Here is a 23,151-nt window from a genome sequence, read left to right as displayed (position 1 = left end):
TATTTTTGTTAGTTACGTTATTTACTTTAGCTACTTTATGTAGGTTAGGTACGTTAGTTACGTAAGCTACATTATTTACTTTAGCTACGAAATTTACGTAATGTATGCAATTTATGTAAAATGAGCTACGCAATTTACGCAAGTTACGCAATTTACGTAAGTTACGCAATTTACGTAAAATGAGCTACGCAAATTGCCTAATTTACGCAATTTACGTTAATTACGTAATTTACGTAAGCAACGTCATTTACGTAAGCTATGTTATTTACATTAGTTACGTAAAGCTAAGTTGTACTTACTTTAGCTACGCAATTTACGCAATTTACGTAAATTACGTAAAATGAGCTACGCAATTTACGCAAGTTACGCAATTGACGTAACTTACGCAATTTACGTAAGATGAATTACGCAATTTACGTAACTTACGCAATTTGCGTAAAATGAGTTACGCAATTTACGTAACTTACGCAATTTACGTAAAATGAGTTACGCAATTTACGTAACTTACGCAATTTACGTAACTTACGCAATTTACGTAAAATGATTTACGCAATTTACGTAACTTACGCAATTTACGTAAAATGATTTACGCAATTTACGTAACTTACGCAATTTACGTAAAAAGAGTTACGCAATTTACGTAACTTACGCAATTTGCGTAAAATGAGTTACGCAAATTGCGTAACTTACGCAAATTACGTAAGTTACGCAATTTACGTAAAACGAGCTACGTAATTTGCGTAAGTTACGCAATTTACGTAAAACGAGCTACGCAATTTGCCTAAATTACGCAATTTACGTAAATTACGTAATTTACGTAATTTACGAAAGCAACGTCATTTACGTAAGCTACGTTATTTACATTAGTTACTAAAGCTAAGTTGTTTACTTTAGCTGTTATTTTTGTTAGTTACGTTATTTACTTTAGCTACGTAATGTAGGTTAGGTACGTTAGTTTCGTAAGCTACGTTATTTACTTTAGCTACGTTATTTACTTTAGCTACGATATTTCCGTTAGCTACGTTATTTATGTTAGTTGGATATGGACATGTTTGTGCAAGTAGCAGAGGTGATGAAGAAGTGATGGGCAGGTTTGGGATCCAGGAGAGGAACGCGAACGGACAGATGGTAGTTGACTGCAAAAAGGATGGAAATGGCATGCGATTAAGAAAATTAATTAATTACAGGATTTGTAATTAATCCAATCGCATTTTAATCTGTCGTTATGTAATATTTGTCCAAGCAGTTCAGGCATTACCCACAGAGATAAGAAGCAAAAAACATTTAAATGTCCACGGTTAAAAATGTTCTGGATCTGCAGAGTGCACATTGCACATTAGTGCCTTATGAACAATTTCCACATGATGACCATGAGGTCAAGTCCCACTTTTGGCCTTTTGCTGCGTACCACCCCATCACCCTCTCTCTATTTCCTACCTAGAAAAATCCAGAAAAATGATGGATCCATACAAAATATTTTAAAACCCATACATAACCTTTTTAAGTATGGTAATCCAGATGTTTGTTTGTGTTCTTCAGCAGTAGGATAGTAACAAAACAAACTGTAGCTTTTATTTTGTATTGCCTGTTCTTGTCCACTCTAAGAAAAAGGCTGAATTAAAACAGACATACATTAAAAAAGAGGAACATTCAAATCTGCAGCAGTATCTCACAATAAAAACGTTGTAAACTGTGTGCTGCCCATTGTTGTGCTTAACTGATCTAGATAGATCAGCTCTCACTCAAAGTTGTAATTAAATTTCCCCTTGGGGATCAAACTCCTGCCCATCAACAGAGAGACTTGTTAGATTATGATATGTAGATTGTTTCTTCTTACACTCTAGTTGTGTTTACTTTATTCCACCACACTAGCAGGATCAGTTAAGTACAGAGGACGTACCACCACTTGGTAGGAGAGCAGCTCTGACTCACATGGATAGACCTGTTCTGAGCTGTTTTGGACAAATACAGGGTCGTCTGTGTGAACATGATTTAGTTCAGCAACATGGATCACATACCTGTTCTCACACATAATAACAAGCCTATTGCTGTAGCCAATACTCTGTCCCACTTCAAGTGGGATATCAGTGTTATTTTTCTCTATCCTCAAACTGACCGCTGGGAAAGAGAGGCAAGTCACATTTTCATTTATACAGCTTTCTTCAGTGATGTACAGCCTTGCCTTCCAGTGGATTTTGTTGAACGTGAAATAGGCACTATTGTAAACCGGTGTTTGGAAATCAGATGTGAGGCTCGTGAGATTCTGGTCTCCAATGTTGGAGATCATCACTTCCTCAGGGACTTTATTAATGTAGTAAATGAAGGTAGAGCTCCAAGGGCTGCTGGTGTAAATCCTGGATGTGTAGATATTTTCTTCTTTTGTCACCTCGTTTAGCAAACTGGATCTTGGCAGAGCGTTAAACTGGAATCCCTGTAACTTGCTGGCATGATACTGCGAGTCATTCAGCGAGTTTAAGTCCTCAACTGGTATCATTGGGAAACGGACGAGCTTCAAAAGATCCTCAACAGCACTTGTGTAGTTTTGGGCTGCCTTCCATTCATTCAGTCCATTCAGGATGACAGTTTCATTGTGCACCACTAGGTCTGAGCGAGACAGAACAGCTTTGACCAGATCCAATGGGAGATTAGTCCAGGCTGGTGAATGGATCAGAGCCTCACAGTTCCACGCCAGGTAGCGAATGTAAACCTCCTGCAGTTCCTCATCACCTGAAAAAACTGCATAATCATAAATAGAGATTGGACTCTGGAAAATGGAATCCCCTATAATAAATGGTGTGATAATTTTCACAGCCTCATTTTGAAGCTCTGTCAGACTCCAGTCAAAGGCCATCCTGAGAATGCAAATGGCTGAGGGTAGAGCCACTTCAATCTTTCTTGTGTAGAAGTATCTGAAAAGCAATCACTGTCATCAGAACGGTTCATCTATTTGTAAAGCAGTGCATGCAGTCAAACCAAAAGCAGTTTGTACCTAATAAAGTTGTTGGCATGTTTAATGCAGTCAGAAGAGACATTGATACTGAGGCTGTTTAAGTCTGGCTGAGAAAGCCTGAGGTTTGAGTTCAGAGCAAGGATGACCCTGTGAGCACATATCTTCTCAGTGGTGATGTTGTCCACGTTCACTGTAATGTTCAGGTCACAGTTCCCTCCACTGTCAAATAGCTTTCCCAGCTGATGAGAGAGGTTTTGATTGTGGTCCAGATTGTACTTTCTTGTTGGATTCTGGATGTTTTCTGTGAACAAAAAGGGCTAAGTGAGTTTTGTTCTGAAGTGAAATTGTTGTCAGACTCACTGTATCTTTTATTTCTCCTCTGCTCACTTGCCTTACCATTTTTGCAAATGACACCAGCATCCTCACTGTGTTTGCAGTCATGGATCTTCCATCCTCCGAATTTACAGTAACTCAGGTTTATCTCAGTCCCAATACAGTGTAGATCATCTATCAAGATGTCACCTTGGCCTAACACAAAATCAACCACAGAATAAAAGCAGTGACAAAGATTATTTGAGTTTCAGCTAAGAAAGAGAGGTTTAGCTTTATTACCAGGACCAAATGCAGATGATCCCAAAACTTGTTTTACACCAGCGAAATGAAGCTGGCGACACACTACGAGAGCATCATTTATGTCCCAGGTATCATCACATATGGTTCCCCAAGCGCCATCATGATAGACCTCCACACGACCCTCAGAGTGATCTTTACCATCAGCCAACCTGAGAGCGCCTTCCTCGTTGCCTAAATGAAAAAAATATAATTTTTAAAAAATGTATGTATATATATATATATATAGTGATACCTCTGTACTCGACCATAATCCGTTCTGAGGTGGTGGTTGAGCACCGATTTGTTCGACCACCGAAACCAATTTTCCCATAAGAAATAATGGAAAGTATTTGAATCCGTTCTTACCATTTAGAAAAATACCTAAAATATTATAAGAACGTGTATCTAAACAACAATGAATACGTAAATGTGCACAAGCAGTACATGATAAAGATAAAGCATTATAAAGCATTTTGTATAATTTACTTTACGTTTTAGAGAGCGGTTGATGGCACTAGCGTCATCATGGAAGGGGAATCCCCTCCATGATGACGCTAGGTAACGCGCCTCCAGGGGTTTTCTCCCTTCTCTCTTCCGTGGAGGTGAATCTCTCTGGGCAGTAGCCTTCCTCTATTCTTTAAGAAGGAACCTGTCCATTGTCAGGTGCTTCTGCTTCAACATAGTGGAAATGGTTGACTTTGCCATTTAGTACTGCGACGCGAGGTCGGACACTCGTACACCACTTTCATATTTTGCTATAATTTGCGTACGTAATTTGCGTACGTAATTTGCGTACGTGTTACTCCGCTGGCGGTCTGAGTCGAACTGACGCTTACCCGCTGGCCGAGGAGCGCAGCCGAGGAGCGCGTTCGGGTCGACTCGGCTCGTCGAGCACCGAAAATCTGTTCGGGGTCCGATACATTTTGGTCGATTTGGTCGAGTATAGAGGCGGTCGAGTACAGAGGTATCACTGTATATATATATACACACACACACACACACACACACACACACACACACACACACACACACACACACACACACATATACACCCAGTTCTCTGGTACCTCGAACTATGTACTAGTTGTATATTTATTTACAAAACATTACATCAGTCCACAGTTAATAGTTAATCTAAGCTTTGCCAGTTAAGCAAACAGAATTTGCAGAGATTGTGATTGAAGCATAGCAAAACATTTATCAGAAATACACTTTATCTCCTTGGCTTTAGTTATTAGTAATTTGGAAGTTATTAGTGATTTGGAAGTAACAAATCACTGATTTGTTACTTCCATCTTTACTGCGATTGAATATATGGGTTAAGGTTACATTACGATTAGATTTATTATATTTACATCTTTTCAAAACAATGGTCATTCAAGAAAAGAGGAGAAAGCTGCAGCAGGGTTTCAATGGAAAAAAATTGCTTTTTTTTGCTCATTACTTAAGCTTTGATTGGATTAGAAAAAATATTTTACTCACAAGTCGACAAGCTGACACTCCAGAAAATAATTGAGAAAAACGATGAAGTATATTCTCTCATTTTTACCAAAATCCACTAGAAAAATAAACAAAAACAAGTACTTATTTTCGATATTTACCCATTCTCTGTTCATCTATATACACGGTGTACAGTGAGCTTTCACTTCTGTATTTTTTTTTTACCCAGACATCATAAACATAACTAATTTTAAAATTAATTTTAAAGACAATTAATGTCAGTGTAACCTAGTTTCTTAAAACTAACCAGCCCAATATACACAAACACATGTGAATTAAACTGAAACAAGGATAATGGAAAATTGCCGCCAATTTAAGTACGTATCATGTTCTTCTCTATAAAGACAATATAGAATTCCTTCAAAAGAATGTAAAAATTTGAAAGAACTTACCAGCTCCTAAGAATAATATTAAAGAAAGTATGTCATCAGATGTCATGCGCCATATGTTGAGTAATAATAACGGACATTAACACACTGCTTCTTACAAAATATAAGAGCGAACCTACAAATTCAACCCCTGCAAGAGCACGTGATTACTTTTATTTTCCATTTTGGGTTAAAATTGCAAGACATACACGGGTCCTCTTTTGATTGGTCACATTTTTTGCAAGGCAATCACATCCGCACCACTTCCTTGTCCCAGACTTTTCTGTAAATGAAGTTCTGCTAATACATGCAATATTTACACAACCTTTTTTTTTTTTTAACACTTGCCAAGTGTGGGTTTTTAGAGGACAGAAATTGACCTTTAAACATTCCAGTTGAACTGGACAGTTCAGTGACCTGTTGGTGCAGGTCAAACCAGACACCAGTAGGTTGGGTTGGGACCCGGCAGGGCTTTACTTCAAGCTGCGCCTCTGGACCAAACCAGCCCCTCCGTCTGCAGTGATTGTGGGGGCGTTGCTAGGCAACCACGAGCAACATCGGCTACTGAAGGAGAGGAAAATCAAGAGCAAAGAAAGCCTTCGAGGATAAATTAGATGACATTAGATGAAGACATTAAATGAAGTTAGTTGGAGGTTTTCAGTTACAAGCTGCAGGATTTCTCCAGTTAATTCCGAGGGGCTGTTTGTGTTTAGGCGAAACATTTCATCACGTTTTCATAGCCGACTTGAAAAGAAAGACGAGAGGAAGAGGGACACGATGGAGGTTCAAGGGAACATCGGCAAAGTGCTCGGCTTCCTACGACAATGGGACCGGGGTGACAGGACGGTCCGCAGCCGCATGTTGAAAACCTTCCTGACGCAGAACACCAACAAGACGTTTTACGAGCTGGAACAGGAGTTTGCGCAGGTAGCCAGCCTCTTCCTGGCCCGGATCACCACCTGGACCAGACTCACGTATCCTTACTTTATTTATGTATGATTAACAGGATGGATCACTGAACCAAACCAGACCTCAGAAGCAGGAAACTTATTTCAATACATCTTAATTTCATCAATACAGTAAATGATTAGGAGCTAGTTGATTGATATCCATTACTGTGGATGAAATCCAATTGTATGCAAATAAATTTAATGTTTCACTTTCCAGTGGGGGTGGATGCGCTCCTGGTTCCAGTCCCATGTAATGTCATAGTTTTGATCCAGCCCTTCACTGAATATTCAGATACACATCTGGGACATTTTTAGGGCTGCAGCTTAAATCAATAGGGATTTTTCTTTCGGCAGCATGCCAGTGAGTGAGATGAAATGGTACAAGCTACTTTAACATCTGTGCCTCATCATGAAGGTTTTTGTGTGGGTGACCCACATTTCTCACATTCCTCAGTGATCAGTACCTCACAGAGTTTGTGGAGGATGGAGGAGTTCTCATTCTCCTGGAGATCTTGAGCCACTGTAGGAGCAGTGAGGAGGAACTGGCCGAGGCCCTGCGTCTTCTCCTGGCAGTCTCAAATGCTGGTCGCAAGTACAAAGAAATTATCTGTGAAAGTCATGGTAAATATTGTACCAAAAATAGCTGTATTTTTTAAAACACTTTTTTCATTCATTGCATAAAAAATCACATTCTTATCCGTGTAGATAATTTATGTAGAAACCACACCAGGTAGAACCACTCAATTTATTTATATTTTTTACATTCTTTCAGGTGTAAAAACAATAGTAGTGATCATGGCTGAGTCAAACACAGTTGAAACCCAAGATACAGCATGGAGCCTCTTAGAGTCGCTATCCTACGGAAACCCCAAATATCAACAGCAAATCTACAAAGGCCTGAGTCCACTCCTGACCTGTAGCTCCCCCAGGGCCCAGCAGCTTGTCCTGATCACCTTACATGCTATGCAGGTAAATTCACTCATCTGTGGACATTCATGCATTGCACAAGCGAATGTACTCACATGTACTCACATATACAGTAAATGAGCATAATAATGTGATTTGTTGCATGAAATAATTAATAAATTAATCTTTAATCTTCTTAATCTTTAATATATAAAGAGCAACATGAAAGTTTTTAATTCAGGTACTCATCTTCACTTTTTCACATATTCTGATTGAAATTGATTCGAGCCATGGCACAGAAAAGCAAAGATAACTTCAAATAATTAAAGATGCATGTGTTCTTTCACCTCCCTCCCTGGCAGGCCAAAATGAAAACGGTCCATGACAGCATAGTGGAACCTCTGTTGAATATGCTCAGGTCCCTTCACCTGGAGGTTCAGGATGGAGGTAAGCAGAGACACATGGTGATAAACTTGTGACGTAGCTCAACAGGTGGGTTTTTGTGTTTGTGTGTACAATAGAATTCTCTTGCTATTTTATCTCAATGCAGAAAATCACCTTTAAATCCCGTCTGATTCTTTTTGTGTTTGCCAGCCATTAATCTGATTCTGGCGTTGAAGGCTTTTGATGTGAGGTCAGTGCTGCTCAGTGGACTGGTGGCTCTCCTGAGGCCTACTAAAGAAATACAAGCGTACCAGGATATGGAAGGTAACCATCTGTTCTTTAACTGTCTCATTTTCTGACTGATACAGTGACGAATTTCAAAGGGGCTATGTTTTCTGAAACTGATGCATCAATTTCCAACCCTTCACGCATCATGTCAATCAATGTATGAAATTTGGTCAACTTTTAGACACAGTGTGAGCTTGTTTGCAATATTAACCTCATCTTACCACATATAATCTCTCCAGAGTCTGATATAATCAAGATTACTGGATCTCTGCCTGTATTTGTGCAACAAGCTGCTGCAGCTAAAACTATACGGTAAGGATTTAAATATCAAAAGACATAAAGTTACAGTATGAATGTTTTACAAAGCAATGGTTAAAAGCCTTTGTTATACACTGAATTCATATTAATGTACTACAACGACTTTAACAATCTCAGTATAAACCAGATGGCTATTCAGACATAAAGTTATATGTTTCTTTTGGTGATGTTTGTCTTGAAGATTGCTGGCGGAGGGCAGTCAGGAGATTTCTCATGAGCTCCTCTCTCTTGAAGTGATCCAACATCTTCTATATGCTATGGGCAACAGAGAGCACACAGATGCACAAATACAAGCCAGTCTGGCCTTAGAGGTGGAGTATACCCATGCTTTCATATACACAAACATGCACACATGCATACATTTACCCTACAAAGATAATCCTCTGTGGCATATGATGATTTCTCGCAAATTTTTTCATGAATATTTGCTAGCAACGATAGTATTTTCCACACTATAACGTGCACCTAAAAACCTTTAATTTTCTCAAAAACCGACAGTGCGCCTTATAATACAGTGCACCTTATATATGAAAACAGTTTTAAAATAAGCCATTCATTGAAGGTGCACCTTGTAGTCCAGTAGTACAGAAATTACAAATCACAAAATTCATTATGATCTAATCCTGTCACACAGCTCGCTCAAAATCTTCTGTTTCACTCAAATGTACATGAATGCATTCAGGCAGCGATGTACATAAACTCTAACACAGCACTCATTTCTGTCCAGCAATTTATTCGCTCCTATCCAGTCCTTGAGAAACATGTACAAAGAGTGACTGGCAGTGAACTGTTTACAGCGTTGATGGTAAGATTTAGTAACATCTAACTATTATGACATTATTGGTTTAAAGGTCCATGTAGATGTTGCTAGAAGGGAGCTAACAAACTCTATCACTCTCTTTCTACAGGACAAATCTGACACCTTGTACATGAATATCGATGAAACACAAGCAGAAATATTGCTAACGAACATGGTGAACATAACTGAAGGTAATGAAGACTTGTGAAGCTGGTCAAAAGAATGTTTCAATCATCTGTGCTATGTAATAAAACATTTTTTTTGGTCTTTTTTGTTGTCCTTTACATTTTAGTTTCAGATGGTGGCTCTGACCCAGAAGAAAAAATAATGCAATGATGTGAAGAATGACAATTTTATTTTAGTCCCATCTATTATTATTCATCACTCCCTCGCTTCTATTTAGTGTTTATAAGATCATATAGAACAGGTAAAATAAAGACTTATATTGTTGTCATCTGTGACCAGCTACTGTACTTAACACATATTACTTTGTAGCTTTAAATCCTTCTATCGTGTTAATATGCATTTTAATTATTCTGATCATGACTAATCATTGTTGTACTTTGTATGAAGTAATTTACTGAGGCACTTTAACCTTTTCTTTTAACCTAACATCTACTATTATTCCATTGCATTTTGTAGAGAACCATTGTCACTTAACTACAGCTATTTAACAGCTTTAATTAAATTCTAATTATTACCTTCCTTAATATATAATGCTGAACTCCTTATGAAACACACCATAGCATGGACAAACACAACTAGAATAATCAGCCATCGATCTCACTGACATCAGATAAAATGAAATGTTTTGAAAGTCCCACAAGACATTTTCTGCACCGAAAACAATCATATTATTAGAATGATAGGAAAATGTACTGCCTTTCCTTTCAAGCATTCTGGGAAAACTCAGTTACTTTCAATAACGCTGCAACCTTTCCATTGGTGATCAAAACAAACAGAAAATATGTCACTTTGAAAACGTTTCATCTGTATTTGAAATTTTTCAAAAATATTTTTTATTTCAATTAATGGGGAAAATAATTACCTGTCCTATAATGAACATTAAATGAGCTACATCTGAAGCACCAGAAAGATGTCAATGTTTTTTTCTGAATTCTGGACTTATTCAACTACTTTGTACTAATTTTACTCTTTTCGCCCCTTTACTGAGGGTTATAACGGGTGTTTATAGCGTTATATTATTTTATTTACCACCACTGACGGATGAAGTAAATGCCTCCTCTAATATCGCCAGTTAATAGTAATACAGTAAAACAGTATGTCATAATAATTACACAGTCTGCCTTTCTCTCATTCTGCGTTTAAACCACTGACCGGATGTGACGCATCTCACGTGTCGCCTTTCCGTGCAGCGGATTGGATGAACTGCAGCTCTCCGTAAAGAAGGTGGCGGGAACGTAAACAACTTCAAGTAAACACATGTTCTCAAGCTGTATTTAGAGAAATGAAGTAAATCGCTGCATGCGGTGTTTGTTTACGAGCAGATTGCGTTCAGTGATGCACAGAGGCAAAAGAACCGGACCGGAAATGGTGAACACAGCGAAACCAACACGGAAGAGATGCAAAAGGGCTGTGAAAGAAGGCAAGTAACATGTTACGTAATGAAATGTAAATTTAAATGAGATTCACGTAAGACACGTTATAAACACTATAATAGAACTACAAGTCACTGTTCAGATATCTGTAATTTTGTTGAAACTTTGGTAAACATCCAACATAATGAATCATACAGTCCCTTATATCATCCAAACAGAGAACCAAACTCCATCACGTGGACATCTTTATTTTCCATCTTCCTGTTCTTGAATGTAAACTGAAAGTTTCCTTGTTCGGTTATAAATGAGTTTGGGGTTGTTGTTTGTTTTTTTTGCTGTTCCAGAGGAAACCACTGATGTTTCACCACTTTCCACGTATCACATGTTCCACGATGCTGCTGATGCTGAGCTGCTCCGGTCTCAGCTCCTCAGCTGGTATGACCAGGAGAAGCGAAAGCTCCCATGGAGGACTCTGGTAAATAGTTTAAAAGAGTTTTCTGGCTTTGTTTAGTCTTTATCAGTCACACAGGCAAATTTAAAATCTGCATCACACAGAAAGTGCTCTTATACGCTTGGTTTAGAGCTGCAGCATACAAGAAATAAATTTGAATGATATTGGAAAGTAATTTACTTAATGTTTAATTTGGATTACTGTGGCGCCATTTTTTTTAGTGTAATCTGGGTATCAACGCGGATTAGTAGTTGACTGGTTCCTTGTCTTTACTCACAGGCTGTGACAGAACCGGACCTCAACATCAGGACATACGGAGGTAAGAAAACATTTTCCAATCAGTCTAAACCGTTGCTGGCAGCATTCACGTAGTGATTTTGCTTTTTTTTAGTGTGGGTTTCAGAAATCATGCTGCAACAGACCCAAGTTGCCACAGTAATAGACTACTACAACAAATGGATGAAGGTAGGCATCAGTGAAGTGTTCATTAGAATAGAGAGTCTGTTTTAAATTTAATTAATATCATCTATTAGTGTTATCTAAACCTTTTCTGGTTTGTGTTAGCGCTGGCCCACAGTGGAGGATCTCGCAGCTGCAACACTCGAGGTGACCACTAAAAAAAAACAAAAAAACAGCAGTGTCTGAGGATAAAAGTGATATTCAAATAGAATTCATTTGAAATAAAATACAGTTCATTCCTTTTATATTTAGGAAGTGAACCAAATGTGGGCTGGACTCGGCTACTATTCCAGAGGGAAAAGGCTGCATGAAGGAGCTCAGAAGGTCAGCGCTTAATAATCTTGACGGTCAAACATTCTTGGAAGACGAGTGCATCATAAACAAGTCTGTAGTGATTGGTTAAGGTTTGCGGATTGACCAGTTCTGCAATCATTGGGTTATTCCCAGGTTCCCTCTGCCTACCAGCTAATGTCAACCGGAATAGTTTCCAGCTCCCCTACTACCCTCTGAAAGTGTCGTTTTAGAAAATGGATGGATATTGTCTGTTGACCAATATGTAGAGAGTGAATAGTGTTCCTGGTGTGCTTAAGGTGGTGTCAGAGCTTCAGGGACAGATGCCTCGTACAGCTAACAACCTGCTGAAGCAGCTGCCTGGCGTGGGACGCTACACTGCTGCAGCTATCAGCTCTATTGCACTGGGCCAGGTGGGTCTCACACAGAAACACACACACACACACACACACCTGCCTGCACCACAACCGTTTGTATTCTTGTGGTCCTCATCAAACTCTGAGGCCACACTTGCAGAGCATTGTTTATCACAATGATGGAGATATCTGTTGCCTAGGTTACTGGAGCAGTGGATGGCAATGTGATTCGGGTTCTGTGCCGCATGAGGGCCATCGGAGCCGACAGCACAAGTCCTGCAGTAACAGACACGCTGTGGTGAGATTAAGCTTTAAAGTGATAACCAAAGGCCCAGACACGACCTTCTGCTGGTCAGGTGTTTTAGTCCAGTCCGTTTGCATTTCCTCCCTGAATTCTCAATTGGATTATCGGCATTTTGTGTATCAAAAAATAGGTTAAATGATAAATTATACGAGAATTTTCTCTGTTTCAGGAATCTGGCCAATACGCTGGTGGACCCTGAGAGACCAGGAGACTTTAACCAAGCCATGATGGAGCTGGGGGCACGAGTCTGCACCCCTAAAGGGCCGCTGTGCAGCCAGTGTCCTGTCCAATCTCACTGCCACTCGTACAACAAGGTAGAAACCATGCTAGGTGTTAGAACAGTGGCAGCAAGCAATGATAATAGTTTGTGCTTTGCTTTGTGTCACAAATGCTAAAGAAACTGACGCTAACTTAGATTAGGAAGGCCCTGGATTGTCCTGGATGTGGCGTTGGACTAAGACGGAATGTGACTTTGCAGGTGAAACAAGAGAAAAACTCCAGGAAGCTGTTTGGGAAGCTAGATATTAAGCCTCCATCCGTGCCTGATATAGAAGACTGTAGTAAGTATCCTGAGTGGTCTATAGGTTCTCTCTCAGTCATGTTGTTATAGAGAAGTTCTTTCTCTTGTCTATCAGTGACCGGAGGGACGTGCCCACTCTGTCCCTCTGAGCCTTGGGATGAAGAGTTGGGTGTGCAGAATTTCCCCAGGAAGCCGGCAAAGAAGCCGCCTCGAGTGGAGCGAACTCTGACCTGCGTGGTGATCAGATCCGGGGAGGAGGACGAGTATCTGCTCACACAGAGACCGAACAAAGGTGGGTGTGTGTATGTGGTGGATCCCTGCAGGATCTCTTTGCAGCGCTGGTAATAGTAATGATGAGCTTGCTTGCAACCAGACTGTTAAGTTTTTACTTTCAATTTGAAATTGCTTTTGTGTCCATATATCCAGATCCTCACTAGGAACTTTAAATGCTTAATTCACTCTGCAACTTTATTTTCATTTGTGGTGACTACTGGATTGTCACGAGTTTCAATTTTTGAACTTCAACTGAAAATACTAAATGCAGAAATGAAAAAAATTAACTGCTGAAAAAACGAAAATAAGCATTAGTTTTAAAAATGTCACAGTACAAAATGAATTGACATTTAAACTGAAACGTGTTTGTACATTATCATATTAAAATGAACTTTCCATTCCGCTACCTTCACGTGGTTTTTTTTGTTGTCGTGTCAGTTTTGTGTTGTGTTGATTAGCTGGTGTGTGTCGGTAGGTTTGCTGGCGGGCCTGTGGGAGTTTCCCAGTCTCCTGCAGGAGGAGAAGAGCTCTGAGGTGAAACAGAAAAAGGCACTGTGTGCTGAGATCAGCAGGATCTCAGGAATGCATCTGACTGATGATCTCATGCAGCTTGTTGGAGAGGTGAACTCCATGTTTAGCCCCACCTGTCAGTCAGACGCATTTTTACATGCACATAAACGCCTCCTGTGGCTGTTTTAAAAACTGGTGATGCATCACTGTTTGCAGGTGGTTCACATCTTCTCCCACATCCACCAGACGTACGTGGTTCACAGCGTGCGACTGAAAGACGGCGATGCCCAAACGCAGTGTGGAAACACTCAGTGGCTCACCAGGTCTGCTCTGGAGGAAGCTGCTGTGTCCACAGGAGTGAAAAAGGTTGCTTTCTTTTAAAAACTTTAAAGGAAAAACATCTTTTTATTATTGTGATTGTAAAATAGAGTTTAATGATGAAGGATTTCATAAAGCAACATGGATACTCTGTTACAGATCCTTAAGCGTTGTGACTCTGTGGACAGGCAGAAAGAACAAAAATCTAATGTAAGTATTTGGTTATTTCTACAATTCAATTCTGTACTATATCTGGATTCCAACCTTATAGTTTTTCTTTTCTTGTCTCAGGATGGAAAAATGAAAAAACATGGCAGCACAAAGAACCGCCAGAATCTAGGGACGTCTAAAAAACCCAGACTGGATGCAGCTGACAGCAGCAGACAGCTTTCCCTCAGCTCCTTCTTTAGGACGGTTAAAAAGGAATGTTGACAGGATGACGTATGAGTCGCAAATGGTGCCTTATAAAGTTTATGTGACTTGTAATTTACACATCAGCCCTGCATTTTTATAAGAAAGATCAGAGACAAAGGATTTTAACTTTTACACTGTTCAGCTTTTACACTGTTAGACAAGATGCACACGACTTCCATCGTCCCTGTAGATATTTTATCATATGCTGTAACACTGATTTTATCCTTCAACTTAACTCAGGATTAAATGTAAATTATGTTTTGCAAACAATTTGTGACACAAACGACAATAAAGGACAGAGATAACACAAACCTTGGCTTCAGCTATTATGCATGTTTTTCTCATGGAGGTAAAAAAAAATCTGTTGTATTTAATTAAATAAAATGTATTCATGTCAAGATTGTCTTGTTACCTGGTTTGCCCAAAGAAAATATGCTACTATCTGAAGTTTATATATTGTTCTGGATTTTTATACGAATTTGTGTTGGGGAAATCAATATATCTTTCTCTTACCATTTTTAAAGGGGTCCTATTATGAAATACATTTTTTCAGGTCTCTACATATACACAGTGGTCCTCTCTAACCCTACCAAGTCCTAGAATCAGGAAAATAAACGCTTCCTGCATCAATAAAAATTTGGAATCCTTGGGAATAAATTCACGCTGTGGAGGGAAACAGCGCCCCCTGCCGTGATAGCTATCACCAACTCAAGATCGAAAAAACAAACTCACAAAGGCTCCACCGAAAAGCACACTGATCCATATCTGTGGTATTTCTACCGAAGCCTTTCAGAGTGACTCATCGCAGCATTAAGCTTTAGTGTCCTGGGTTCCCGCGTCGGGCTCGTCCCTCCGGTCTGTCTTCATTCATTTCTCTCCGGACCGCTCCGCAATCCGGGAGTTGCGCTTCAGCAGCGGTAACACGTCATCGGACAGTTTTCTCCGGAGCAAAGTCCGCTTTGTGTCCCTCAGTGAGTTAGAATTTAATGTTAACATGCTGCAGATTTGACTTTATTTCTTCATTAATCTGTGTTTCCAGATGGCTTCTGCATGGCGGAGAGTCGCGGATGCCTATCAGAGGATAGTGGACAATGGAGGTATGGTGGCGGCTACTTTCCACACATATAGATCATATTAGTTTCATATTGATCGAGTTTCGGGGTTGAGGTGGTGTGTGTGTGTGTGTGGGGGGGGTATTCTCTGTTTCTGAAGCAGGGGCGTACAGTGGTGGTTATCAGGGTGTGGGAGCTGCATGTGGAAGGCTTTATGCTTCCACAATGACTGCTTTGTTGATGGTCACATGATTTTAAATCTGACCGTCGTGTTCCACAGATGGGTCAGACAAGTCAAGACTTATACCAGTACATATAAGAAAATAATTAAATAAAAAAAATAGAGACATGTTTAATATGATCCTAAATAGTGCTGTCAGGCGATTAAAAAATTAATCTAATTACAGGATTTGTAATTAAATTAATCACATTTTAATCTCATACCTGCTAAAGGCCCCCCAAATAAAGAATTTGAATTCTAAGGACATAACAAAATTGCAGTGCATGACTAATCAATAGAAAACACCAAGAAGAGACGATTTGAAATCCACATTTTTATTGGTTAAGTGTGCTTTATAAATGAAATTCAAAAGAAAAAAGGCCAAGCACATCAGCAAACCAATTGGGCCAGGTGCATTTCTCAAAAATGCAATACAAATACAGTTAAATAAAATAAATAACTGACAACAGACAACTCTATGCGTCCTTGAGCGAGTTGGTCAGACAAACAAGCTTGTTTCCATTGTCTGAGTGTAAGGCTGCCCTCTTCTTTTGAATGATGTTACCTGTGAGTGGAAAGAGTCTCACATGGCACAGACGTGCCAGGGGTATCCAGGTATTTGCGTGCAAGAGAGGACAGCGCCCCACTCCAGTGGACACCCATGCATTCTAACGCACGGCTCAGCTTTGTAGCTGCTAGAGGCTCCTGGTCCTCCTGGTCTGAAGACAGCAGGAGGAGGCTCTTCTTCTCTGCTGGCTCGTCCTCCTTTTTGTTGATAGTCCCGTCTTTGTTCTTTTTAGAAATAAACTTTCCGCCCAAAGGTCCGAGTGGGCTTGCCTCGCTCTCCTGTGTCGCGTCCATCTCTGTTGTCAGTCACCCTGCTTTTGACTAGTGGCGCAGGTAGGAAGTGATGTCACTGCAGTCTACGGGTCACTCAATGGGCCAAATTTAAAATGCTTGCGCATTGACTTCACACTCACGATTAATTGTGTTAATTTTTATAGCATGCTAATTTGCAGCGTGAATAATCTAATTAACGCGTTAAAGTGACAGCCCTAATCCTAAAATTTCCTGACACCTATAATAATGTAATGCCTATAATATTCCAGACAAGAGGACAGACCCGTGGCCCCTGGTCTACTCCCCCATCCCGGTTACAGTCATCTTCCTGGTGTACCTCTGTGGCATCTGGGTTGGCCCCCATCTGATGAAGCACAGAAAACCTGTTGATCTCAGAGTCTTTCTTATTATTTACAACTTTGCCATGGTTGGCCTGTCTGCCTACATGTTCTATGAGGTTTGTTTGTGCTCTTTTTCTTGTTTTTAATATTCCCAGTCATTGCAAGAGGATATATTGGTGGTGGATGGTTTACTCAGTTGTGTGATTCTTCTCCAGTTCCTGGTCACCTCCTGGCTTTCCAGCTATAGCCTCCTCTGTCAGCCTGTGGATTACAGCACCAGCCCACTGGCACTGAGGGTAAGCAAGCCTCACTATGAAATCACTGATCAATCAATTCATTAATGGTATACAAAATTAATTTGTCTCCAGATGGCCAGAGTCTGCTGGTGGTTCTTCTTCTCCAAGGTCATAGAGCTCAGCGACACGGTTGGTATTCACAACGTTTGAGGTGTTTGCACTGAAATACAGCGTTTGATCTAGAACAGCCTTCTCTTTACTACCAGGTGTTCTTCATCCTGAGGAAGAAGAACAACCAGGTGACTTTTCTTCACGTTTACCACCATGCCACCATGATCTTTAACTGGTGGGCGGGGGTCAAGTATGTGGCTGGCGGACAGTGTGAGTAATTACATACCGTGAAGCGGTGATGTATTGTAATTGTCAGTGTTTGTGTGTTCGTCCGTCTGTCCACCAAATATCTTCACAACCATTGCAGATAGGAAGATGAAACAAAAAGCACATTCCTCGACCGGCACAGTGGATGAAAATGAGATGATGACGTTGACCTTGAGAAAACTAGGTCAAGGTCAAATTTAAACTTTTGTAAATGTTTTTGCACATATCTCAGGAACAGGATAAGATAGAAAGACAAAACAAAAGGTTTTATATTCAGGGAGGCAAGGGAATTAAAATTAGATCACAACCTTGACCTTGAAAAACTAGGTCAAGGTCAAATTTTCACTTTTATACCTTTTTAATACCCAGAACAATATTGTAGGTTGTCGTGAGTCTGTCTGCTACAGTATACCTCTGGCAGTGGTCAACTTACACATATGAAATGAAAAGCCAATGAAAAGCAATGAATTCTATATTGTACTACAAAAGTAGGTCAGCGTAAAATTTTGAAATCAGGGGTGTAACGGGATGTTGCAGCCTCTGACTGCCTTGTTTTTTAATTATGAGTGTTACTTGGGGAGCAAAGAGTTTAGGCAATTGCACCTAATTTGTTGTTCTATTGAAGAGGCACAAATTCCCATTGCACACTCAACGCCACATCTAACCTACATCCTTATCACTGCTTACCCTTTCACCCACTCCCACCAATGAAAGGCAAAGGGAGTGTACTGTATAGCACAATTCATACATAAGGCAAATTCAAAGAGCTTTACAATGACAAACAAATACATTCAGCACGGAACTTTGAAATGATTATAAAGGTGATATAAAGGTAGAAATTAAATAAAGACATTAAAATCGAAATAAATCAGTTTAAGCAATAAAAATGCATTAAAGTAAAAAAAATAGAGTGAGCATTGAGGAGACACAGGTTTCAGGCTTGATTTGAAACTTAAAATTTGAAACACCTGAGTTGTTCTGGAAGTTTGTTCCACAGGTGAGGAGCATAATAATTGAATGCTGCATGATAATAATTGAATCCCCATGATGAGCTGGTGTCTTATCTGGGGTGTATCCAGCCTTTTGCTCATAGCTAGCAGGGATAGGCTCCAGCAGGCCCATGACCCGCTAAGCAGCTATAGATTGTCATCGTCTCATCTACAAGAAAACAGTGTTGCTGAAAAGAAGACGGGGAGCCGAGCTGGAGGTGACGAAAATGAAGACATTGAGGTTCTGGCTAGGAGTTCTTGCTAGGAACTCATTTCTGATCCCAACCAACCTGGTTGGTTCGGATCAGAAATGAGTTTATCAGTGGAACAGCCAAAGAGAGAGGTTTTGACAAAGAGAGAGTAGACTTCAATGGTTTGGACCCATTCAGAGATCATGAGTATACTGGTATGAAGGTGTTGAGGATGGCGCTACAAGGCAAGGTAAGGAAAGACCACAGAGAGGGTGGATGGATGTAGTGAGGGAAGACTTTAGGGCAGTTGGTGTTAGAGAGGCGGATGCAGAAGACAGGCTGACATGGAAACAGATGACAAGTAGTGGTGACCCCTAAAAGAAGAAGAATGATCAGGAACAATTTACCCACCAAAGCCCTAATATAAAGAGCTAAATTCAGCTTTTAATGAGTTTATTTTTTCTATGCTCCATTGTGAATTGTAGTTTACCTGGAATTAAGTTGGACAGTTATATGTTTCTTGAAAGGTGGAGCATTATAAACCTGTATTGATAAAGCTCGGGGCAGAGATGGTCGAGGTGGGATTTGGGGTGAAAGTTTAGGACTGGAGGGATGATGAGGCTGATGGGGGAGTGAGTAGCATCTCCGAGGCCACCGACCGAGGAGATTGACCTTCTCGGTCGGTGTCTATAGATATCACAGCTTGTATCTTGAGGGACGATGGGGCTGTTGGCCATCCTCCATGTCCTGATACTTTGTCCTTTAGTTTCAATTCTCCTTATGTCAAGTCCATGGTAAAAAGAACAGTGTGACACAAGAGGAAAGAGCTATTTAAGGTGGAAAGATTTACTCCTGACTCGTTTCAGTACATTGCATTTTTCCGAAAAAGATGTCTATGGTTCCACAAAAAGTTCAAATTGTCAATGCAATGCACTGAATGGATATCACATGCATTAGCGACCTGCTAAATCTGTCATTCAGTGAGTCTTGTTTCTCAGCCTGATGCCTCACAAAGCCTTTAGCACCCGCGTGCAAAACCATCCTTGTCAGTGTTGAATTTTCTGCTGCAATACTTCGAACCTTTACATCCAGACTTGCTTTCTGACCGTACCCATTTCCTCAAGCATGAAAGGTCTTGATCCTTGTCTTCCTCTGCACAGGCGTTGATGAGGATGATAACTGGCCATTCCTGTTAAACATCCTCTCATGTCACAGGGAAAAGATTAGCCCTGTATGAGTAACAAATTCTTTTATTTTTTTGAATGAAACCATATACTTATATTTTAAAGTACCGATGACCTCAGTTAGAACAAATATGTTGGGGGTCTCAGATGAGGAAAGATGGGAATTATTGAGTAACAGATTAACACATTTAGTTAGATTCCTTTGAGTGAAACATTAAACTGGGAGGATGCAAGTCTGTAATTTGTGATGTTTGTGCAATTTTATCCTCAGAGGCTTCAGAGTTAGATTAAAACCTCTCTCAGAGGTGAGAGGTTTTAATCTAAGTAATGGAGCAGAACAAATGATGCAACAAAAAATTTCAACTCAAATTTCTGTTGGTTTTTTAAGAAGCTTTTCTGGCCTTGGAAACAACTTTATCAGTCTATCAACCCGTCTCATAATGAAGAGAGCAATAAAGGACTAGGTTCTCCCTTTCATGACTCATTCTCGAGCGTAACTTAGTTACTGTTGGACAATATTTTTTCACAAATGATTCTAATTTCAACAACAAAGTATTGAAGAGATACATTTTTGTTATTCACAGGTAGACAGGTAGAACCAATTTATCGTTTGTATTTTTTTTGGTTTCTATGGTTACACATTGAGGCGACTGTTTCAAATGAAGGTTTCTGGGCGTAACTGAACTTTTTCACACAAAAGTTTACACATCTCACATGTCAAGTAGAAGTGGACGCTGATATTTTGGGAATTACAAGCATTCTATTTTATGATTTTCAAAAAATGGAAGTTTTTACTTACTCAATTAATGATTAGCATTTCACAGTGACATCCGTATTTATTTGGTAAAGGGCGCAGAGTATTTGATGCTTCTTTTAACACTTGGTTTGGTGTCTGTGCCTCATCCTAAAGCATTCTTTATCGGCCTGGTCAACACCTTTGTCCACATTGTGATGTATTCTTATTATGGCCTGGCAGCCATTGGCCCTCATATGCAGAAGTACCTGTGGTGGAAGAAATACCTCACATCCCTGCAGCTGGTGAGCGTCTCCTGCTCTGTGTATTGCATGATGTACACTGTCAATGCAGGAAAGCTGACCTGAACATTTCATGACTTCATCTTCAGCTGCAGTTTTTGCTGTTCCTGCTGCACACCGGCCACAACCTGTTCACAGAGTGTGACTACCCGGACTCCATGAACGTGGTGGTTTTTGGCTATTGCGTCACCCTCATTATCCTCTTCAGTAATTTCTATTATCAGAGCTACCTCAGTAAGAAAAAATGAGATGCAGTACTCATCCTTGACCGCTGGAGGGAGCAAGATGCCCGTAGTATGAATTCACTCCTCAACATTCAGAACGAGCTGTCAAACTCATTATGTCACCTTAAATACTTGATATGTTTAAACTACGTTTAGAAATATTTTCTATTGGTGCCCTACCTTCAAAAATAACAAAACAAGTGTGATAAGACAGTTTTTTTATTTATTACGCTGAAAACTGACATTCAAACGATTTTTGTAAACAAACTGTACATTTTATACACATAATATAATAATTATTAGTAGGTTGGTTTCTCTGTATTATTTCAGAATTAATGAGTCCAAACCATCCTCCAGAGATAAATCCATAAAGAAATGCACTTAACAAACTTTTTTAACACAGCAAAATGATATATTCTTTTCTACACTTCAGCGTAAAAATAGATTGACAGATGTAGATCATAGAAAAAACACATGAAAAAGAGAGAGAAGGCATTGTATTTCAATTTAGGATGGATGAAGTTTATATATTAATACTGAAAAACAGCATATGGAAGCTTGATCAGGTTGCACTGTATACATATCTTAGCTACAGCATTAGCCCGATTCTCAGTTAATGAAGAACTCTCTGCCAAATGTCTTTCTGAGCAAATGGAGTGTATTGATGTGTGAATGACTGAGAGGTACGCTCAGTTTTTACATTAATAAAAAGAAAATTATACATGTTTCGTAATTCTTTGACTCTTATAATCTTTCGTTTAAGTGTGTAAATAGTGATTTTTAATATATCATATCAAAATACCCTCAAACCCAGTTGTTTGTAACCTGGGGTTGGGGGAACACATACAGAGTCACAAAATGAATGTGAAGAGTCACAAGCCTTCCAGTGATGCAGTATTGGACTTTCATAAAGCTGAATTGACTGTAAATCTTAGAATGGCCAAAAGTTTGCTATATCTAAATGGGTCAGTGTTTTAAAAAATGTGACAACGACTTTAAGGAGAGCCCTGCAGCACCTTAAATGCCCTCATATTAAAATACCACTATAACAAATTCATAACACAGGTTTTCTGATCATAAGTCTCAACCAAGTTCCTGTTAATCCTGATGACATCACTATGACCTCATTTTTCTCTCTCCATTTCCACAGAGGACAAAATGAAAAACCATTTAACAGAATAGAGAAGCAGATAATACTGCAGTCTTTGCTTGTTTTATTATTAATTCTTTAGGTTTTTCCTAAATTTCTTCAACTGATTCAGGCCGAGTAATATAATTTTTGGTCAAACTGGTCACACCGCAAAGACCAACCAGTGATGAGACAGACTTGTTGTAAGTGGTCAGCTAAAAAGGACCCCTCAGACCACTTTTCTTACCTACCTGGACTGAACACATGAGAGGAATTTATATCATGATCATTCAGCTAAGACGGGTAAGTAAATTAACCACGTTGATGAGAACTAAACTGATTTCCAAACGTTGTGGTGTCCATTGTTTTCCATCTTGTTGGTTTCTCATAGACCTGACAGCTCAAAATAATGTAGAAATGATTGTGGTTTCTCATGACCCTCACTTTGTATGAAACAAAGGAAGCAAGAGGAGCGTGTGATCTGACCGGATGTAGCCGTAGCTGGACTGCAGTATATAAAGCAGGTATGGTGAAGCGCGTCCTGCTCCAGTGTTGCTCTATGTCTCCGTGTAGACGGAGGACATGTGGCTCAGGCTGCGATCGAAGCTGCCCATCTGGAAGAAAACGCTCTCCTCTGGGCAGGAAGAGAACTGGGATCCCGCTGCACCTTGTAGCTCCTGGGTCAAGCTGAAGCCTGGAATGGATGGCCAAAAAAAGTCCAGTTAGTTCAACAGTTTGAAGAATCAACTCAAGTTTGCTTTTATGAACAATCAAAGTCCTGGAATATCCACCCTGAAGGGAG

The 23,151-nt window shown here is 39.8% G+C and overlaps 5 protein-coding genes across 8 annotated transcripts in view; 3 read left to right on the top strand and 2 right to left on the bottom strand.

Moving 5' to 3' along the window:
• Positions 1-1,565: 1,565 nt before the first annotated feature.
• On the bottom strand, positions 1,566-5,670 carry LOC137599009 (galectin-3-binding protein A-like). 2 transcript variants are annotated; one of them, XM_068319633.1, is made up of 6 exons: positions 5,455-5,670; positions 5,045-5,120; positions 3,563-3,754; positions 3,347-3,478; positions 2,990-3,251; positions 1,566-2,909 (listed from the first exon to the last, which is right to left on the bottom strand). In XM_068319633.1, the coding sequence occupies exons 2-6, from the start codon at positions 5,103-5,105 to the stop codon at positions 1,856-1,858; spliced, it is 1,701 nt and encodes a 566-aa protein (XP_068175734.1). In that variant the 5' UTR covers positions 5,106-5,120; positions 5,455-5,670; the 3' UTR covers positions 1,566-1,855. The 2 variants fall into 2 exon arrangements, with proteins under 2 accessions (XP_068175734.1, XP_068175735.1); XM_068319634.1 differs by lacking the exon at positions 5,045-5,120.
• Positions 5,671-5,891: 221 nt separating this feature from the next.
• LOC137598490 (armadillo-like helical domain containing protein 1) lies at positions 5,892-10,025 on the top strand. The gene is made up of 11 exons (XM_068318700.1): positions 5,892-6,404; positions 6,673-6,741; positions 6,835-7,001; positions 7,153-7,349; positions 7,649-7,733; positions 7,881-7,994; positions 8,198-8,270; positions 8,458-8,587; positions 9,004-9,081; positions 9,185-9,266; positions 9,368-10,025. Exons 1-11 carry the CDS (start codon positions 6,055-6,057, stop codon positions 9,409-9,411), a joined length of 1,389 nt encoding a protein of 462 aa, XP_068174801.1. The 5' UTR covers positions 5,892-6,054; the 3' UTR covers positions 9,412-10,025.
• Positions 10,026-10,450: 425 nt separating this feature from the next.
• Positions 10,451-14,856, top strand: LOC137598488 (adenine DNA glycosylase-like). 2 transcript variants are annotated; one of them, XM_068318696.1, is made up of 16 exons: positions 10,451-10,485; positions 10,584-10,681; positions 10,979-11,109; positions 11,365-11,404; positions 11,477-11,550; positions 11,650-11,691; positions 11,797-11,868; positions 12,135-12,248; positions 12,392-12,489; positions 12,665-12,809; positions 12,974-13,055; positions 13,131-13,307; positions 13,764-13,909; positions 14,015-14,164; positions 14,276-14,326; positions 14,408-14,856. In XM_068318696.1, exons 2-16 carry the CDS (start codon positions 10,597-10,599, stop codon positions 14,546-14,548), a joined length of 1,548 nt encoding a protein of 515 aa, XP_068174797.1. In that variant the 5' UTR covers positions 10,451-10,485; positions 10,584-10,596; the 3' UTR covers positions 14,549-14,856. The 2 variants fall into 2 exon arrangements, with proteins under 2 accessions (XP_068174797.1, XP_068174796.1); XM_068318695.1 differs by having other exon boundaries at positions 10,451-10,681.
• A 376-nt stretch (positions 14,857-15,232) lies between these two features.
• On the top strand, positions 15,233-21,941 carry elovl8b (ELOVL fatty acid elongase 8b). 2 transcript variants are annotated; one of them, XM_068318699.1, is made up of 8 exons: positions 15,233-15,447; positions 15,570-15,627; positions 16,912-17,099; positions 17,199-17,279; positions 17,352-17,408; positions 17,486-17,600; positions 20,872-20,999; positions 21,086-21,941. In XM_068318699.1, exons 2-8 carry the CDS (start codon positions 15,570-15,572, stop codon positions 21,242-21,244), a joined length of 786 nt encoding a protein of 261 aa, XP_068174800.1. In that variant the 5' UTR covers positions 15,233-15,447; the 3' UTR covers positions 21,245-21,941. The 2 variants fall into 2 exon arrangements, with proteins under 2 accessions (XP_068174800.1, XP_068174798.1); XM_068318697.1 differs by having other exon boundaries at positions 15,233-15,501.
• Positions 21,426-23,151, bottom strand: part of LOC137598486 (zinc finger protein GLIS1) — a 71,844-nt gene continuing 70,118 nt past the window's right edge. The window contains exon 11 of the mRNA XM_068318694.1: positions 21,426-23,043. Within this exon, the coding sequence (XP_068174795.1) occupies positions 22,907-23,043 (137 nt within the window). The 3' untranslated portion in view covers positions 21,426-22,906. The remainder of the gene's footprint in view (positions 23,044-23,151) is intronic.

This window comes from Antennarius striatus, chromosome 7 (assembly GCF_040054535.1).
Source record: "Antennarius striatus isolate MH-2024 chromosome 7, ASM4005453v1, whole genome shotgun sequence".
NCBI classification, from domain to species: Eukaryota; Metazoa; Chordata; class Actinopteri; order Lophiiformes; family Antennariidae; genus Antennarius; species Antennarius striatus.
This window is presented reverse-complemented; position numbering and strand designations above follow the sequence as displayed.

Coding starts and splice junctions, on each gene's coding strand:
- LOC137598488 (XM_068318695.1), top strand. CDS start 10,561: ATGCGGTGTTTGTTTACGAGCAGATTGCGTTCAGTGATGCACAGAGGC. Junction 12,249..12,391: donor GCTCTATTGCACTGGGCCAG/GTGGGTCTCACA, acceptor TCTGTTGCCTAG/GTTACTGGAGCAGTGGATGG. Junction 14,165..14,275: donor TGTCCACAGGAGTGAAAAAG/GTTGCTTTCTTT, acceptor ACTCTGTTACAG/ATCCTTAAGCGTTGTGACTC.
- elovl8b (XM_068318699.1), top strand. CDS start 15,570: ATGGCTTCTGCATGGCGGAGAGTCGCGGATGCCTATCAGAGGATAGTG. Junction 17,601..20,871: donor GTATGTGGCTGGCGGACAGT/GTGAGTAATTAC, acceptor CTCATCCTAAAG/CATTCTTTATCGGCCTGGTC. Junction 21,000..21,085: donor ACCTCACATCCCTGCAGCTG/GTGAGCGTCTCC, acceptor CTTCATCTTCAG/CTGCAGTTTTTGCTGTTCCT.
- LOC137599009 (XM_068319633.1), bottom strand. CDS start 5,105: ATGAGAGAATATACTTCATCGTTTTTCTCAATTATTTTCTGGAGTGTC. Junction 3,479..3,562: donor ATCATCTGCATTTGGTCCTG/GTAATAAAGCTA, acceptor ATTTTGTGTTAG/GCCAAGGTGACATCTTGATA. Junction 3,252..3,346: donor TGGTGTCATTTGCAAAAATG/GTAAGGCAAGTG, acceptor TTTTGTTCACAG/AAAACATCCAGAATCCAACA.
- LOC137598490 (XM_068318700.1), top strand. CDS start 6,055: ATGAAGACATTAAATGAAGTTAGTTGGAGGTTTTCAGTTACAAGCTGC. Junction 8,271..8,457: donor GCTGCAGCTAAAACTATACG/GTAAGGATTTAA, acceptor TTTGTCTTGAAG/ATTGCTGGCGGAGGGCAGTC. Junction 9,267..9,367: donor CATGGTGAACATAACTGAAG/GTAATGAAGACT, acceptor TTTACATTTTAG/TTTCAGATGGTGGCTCTGAC.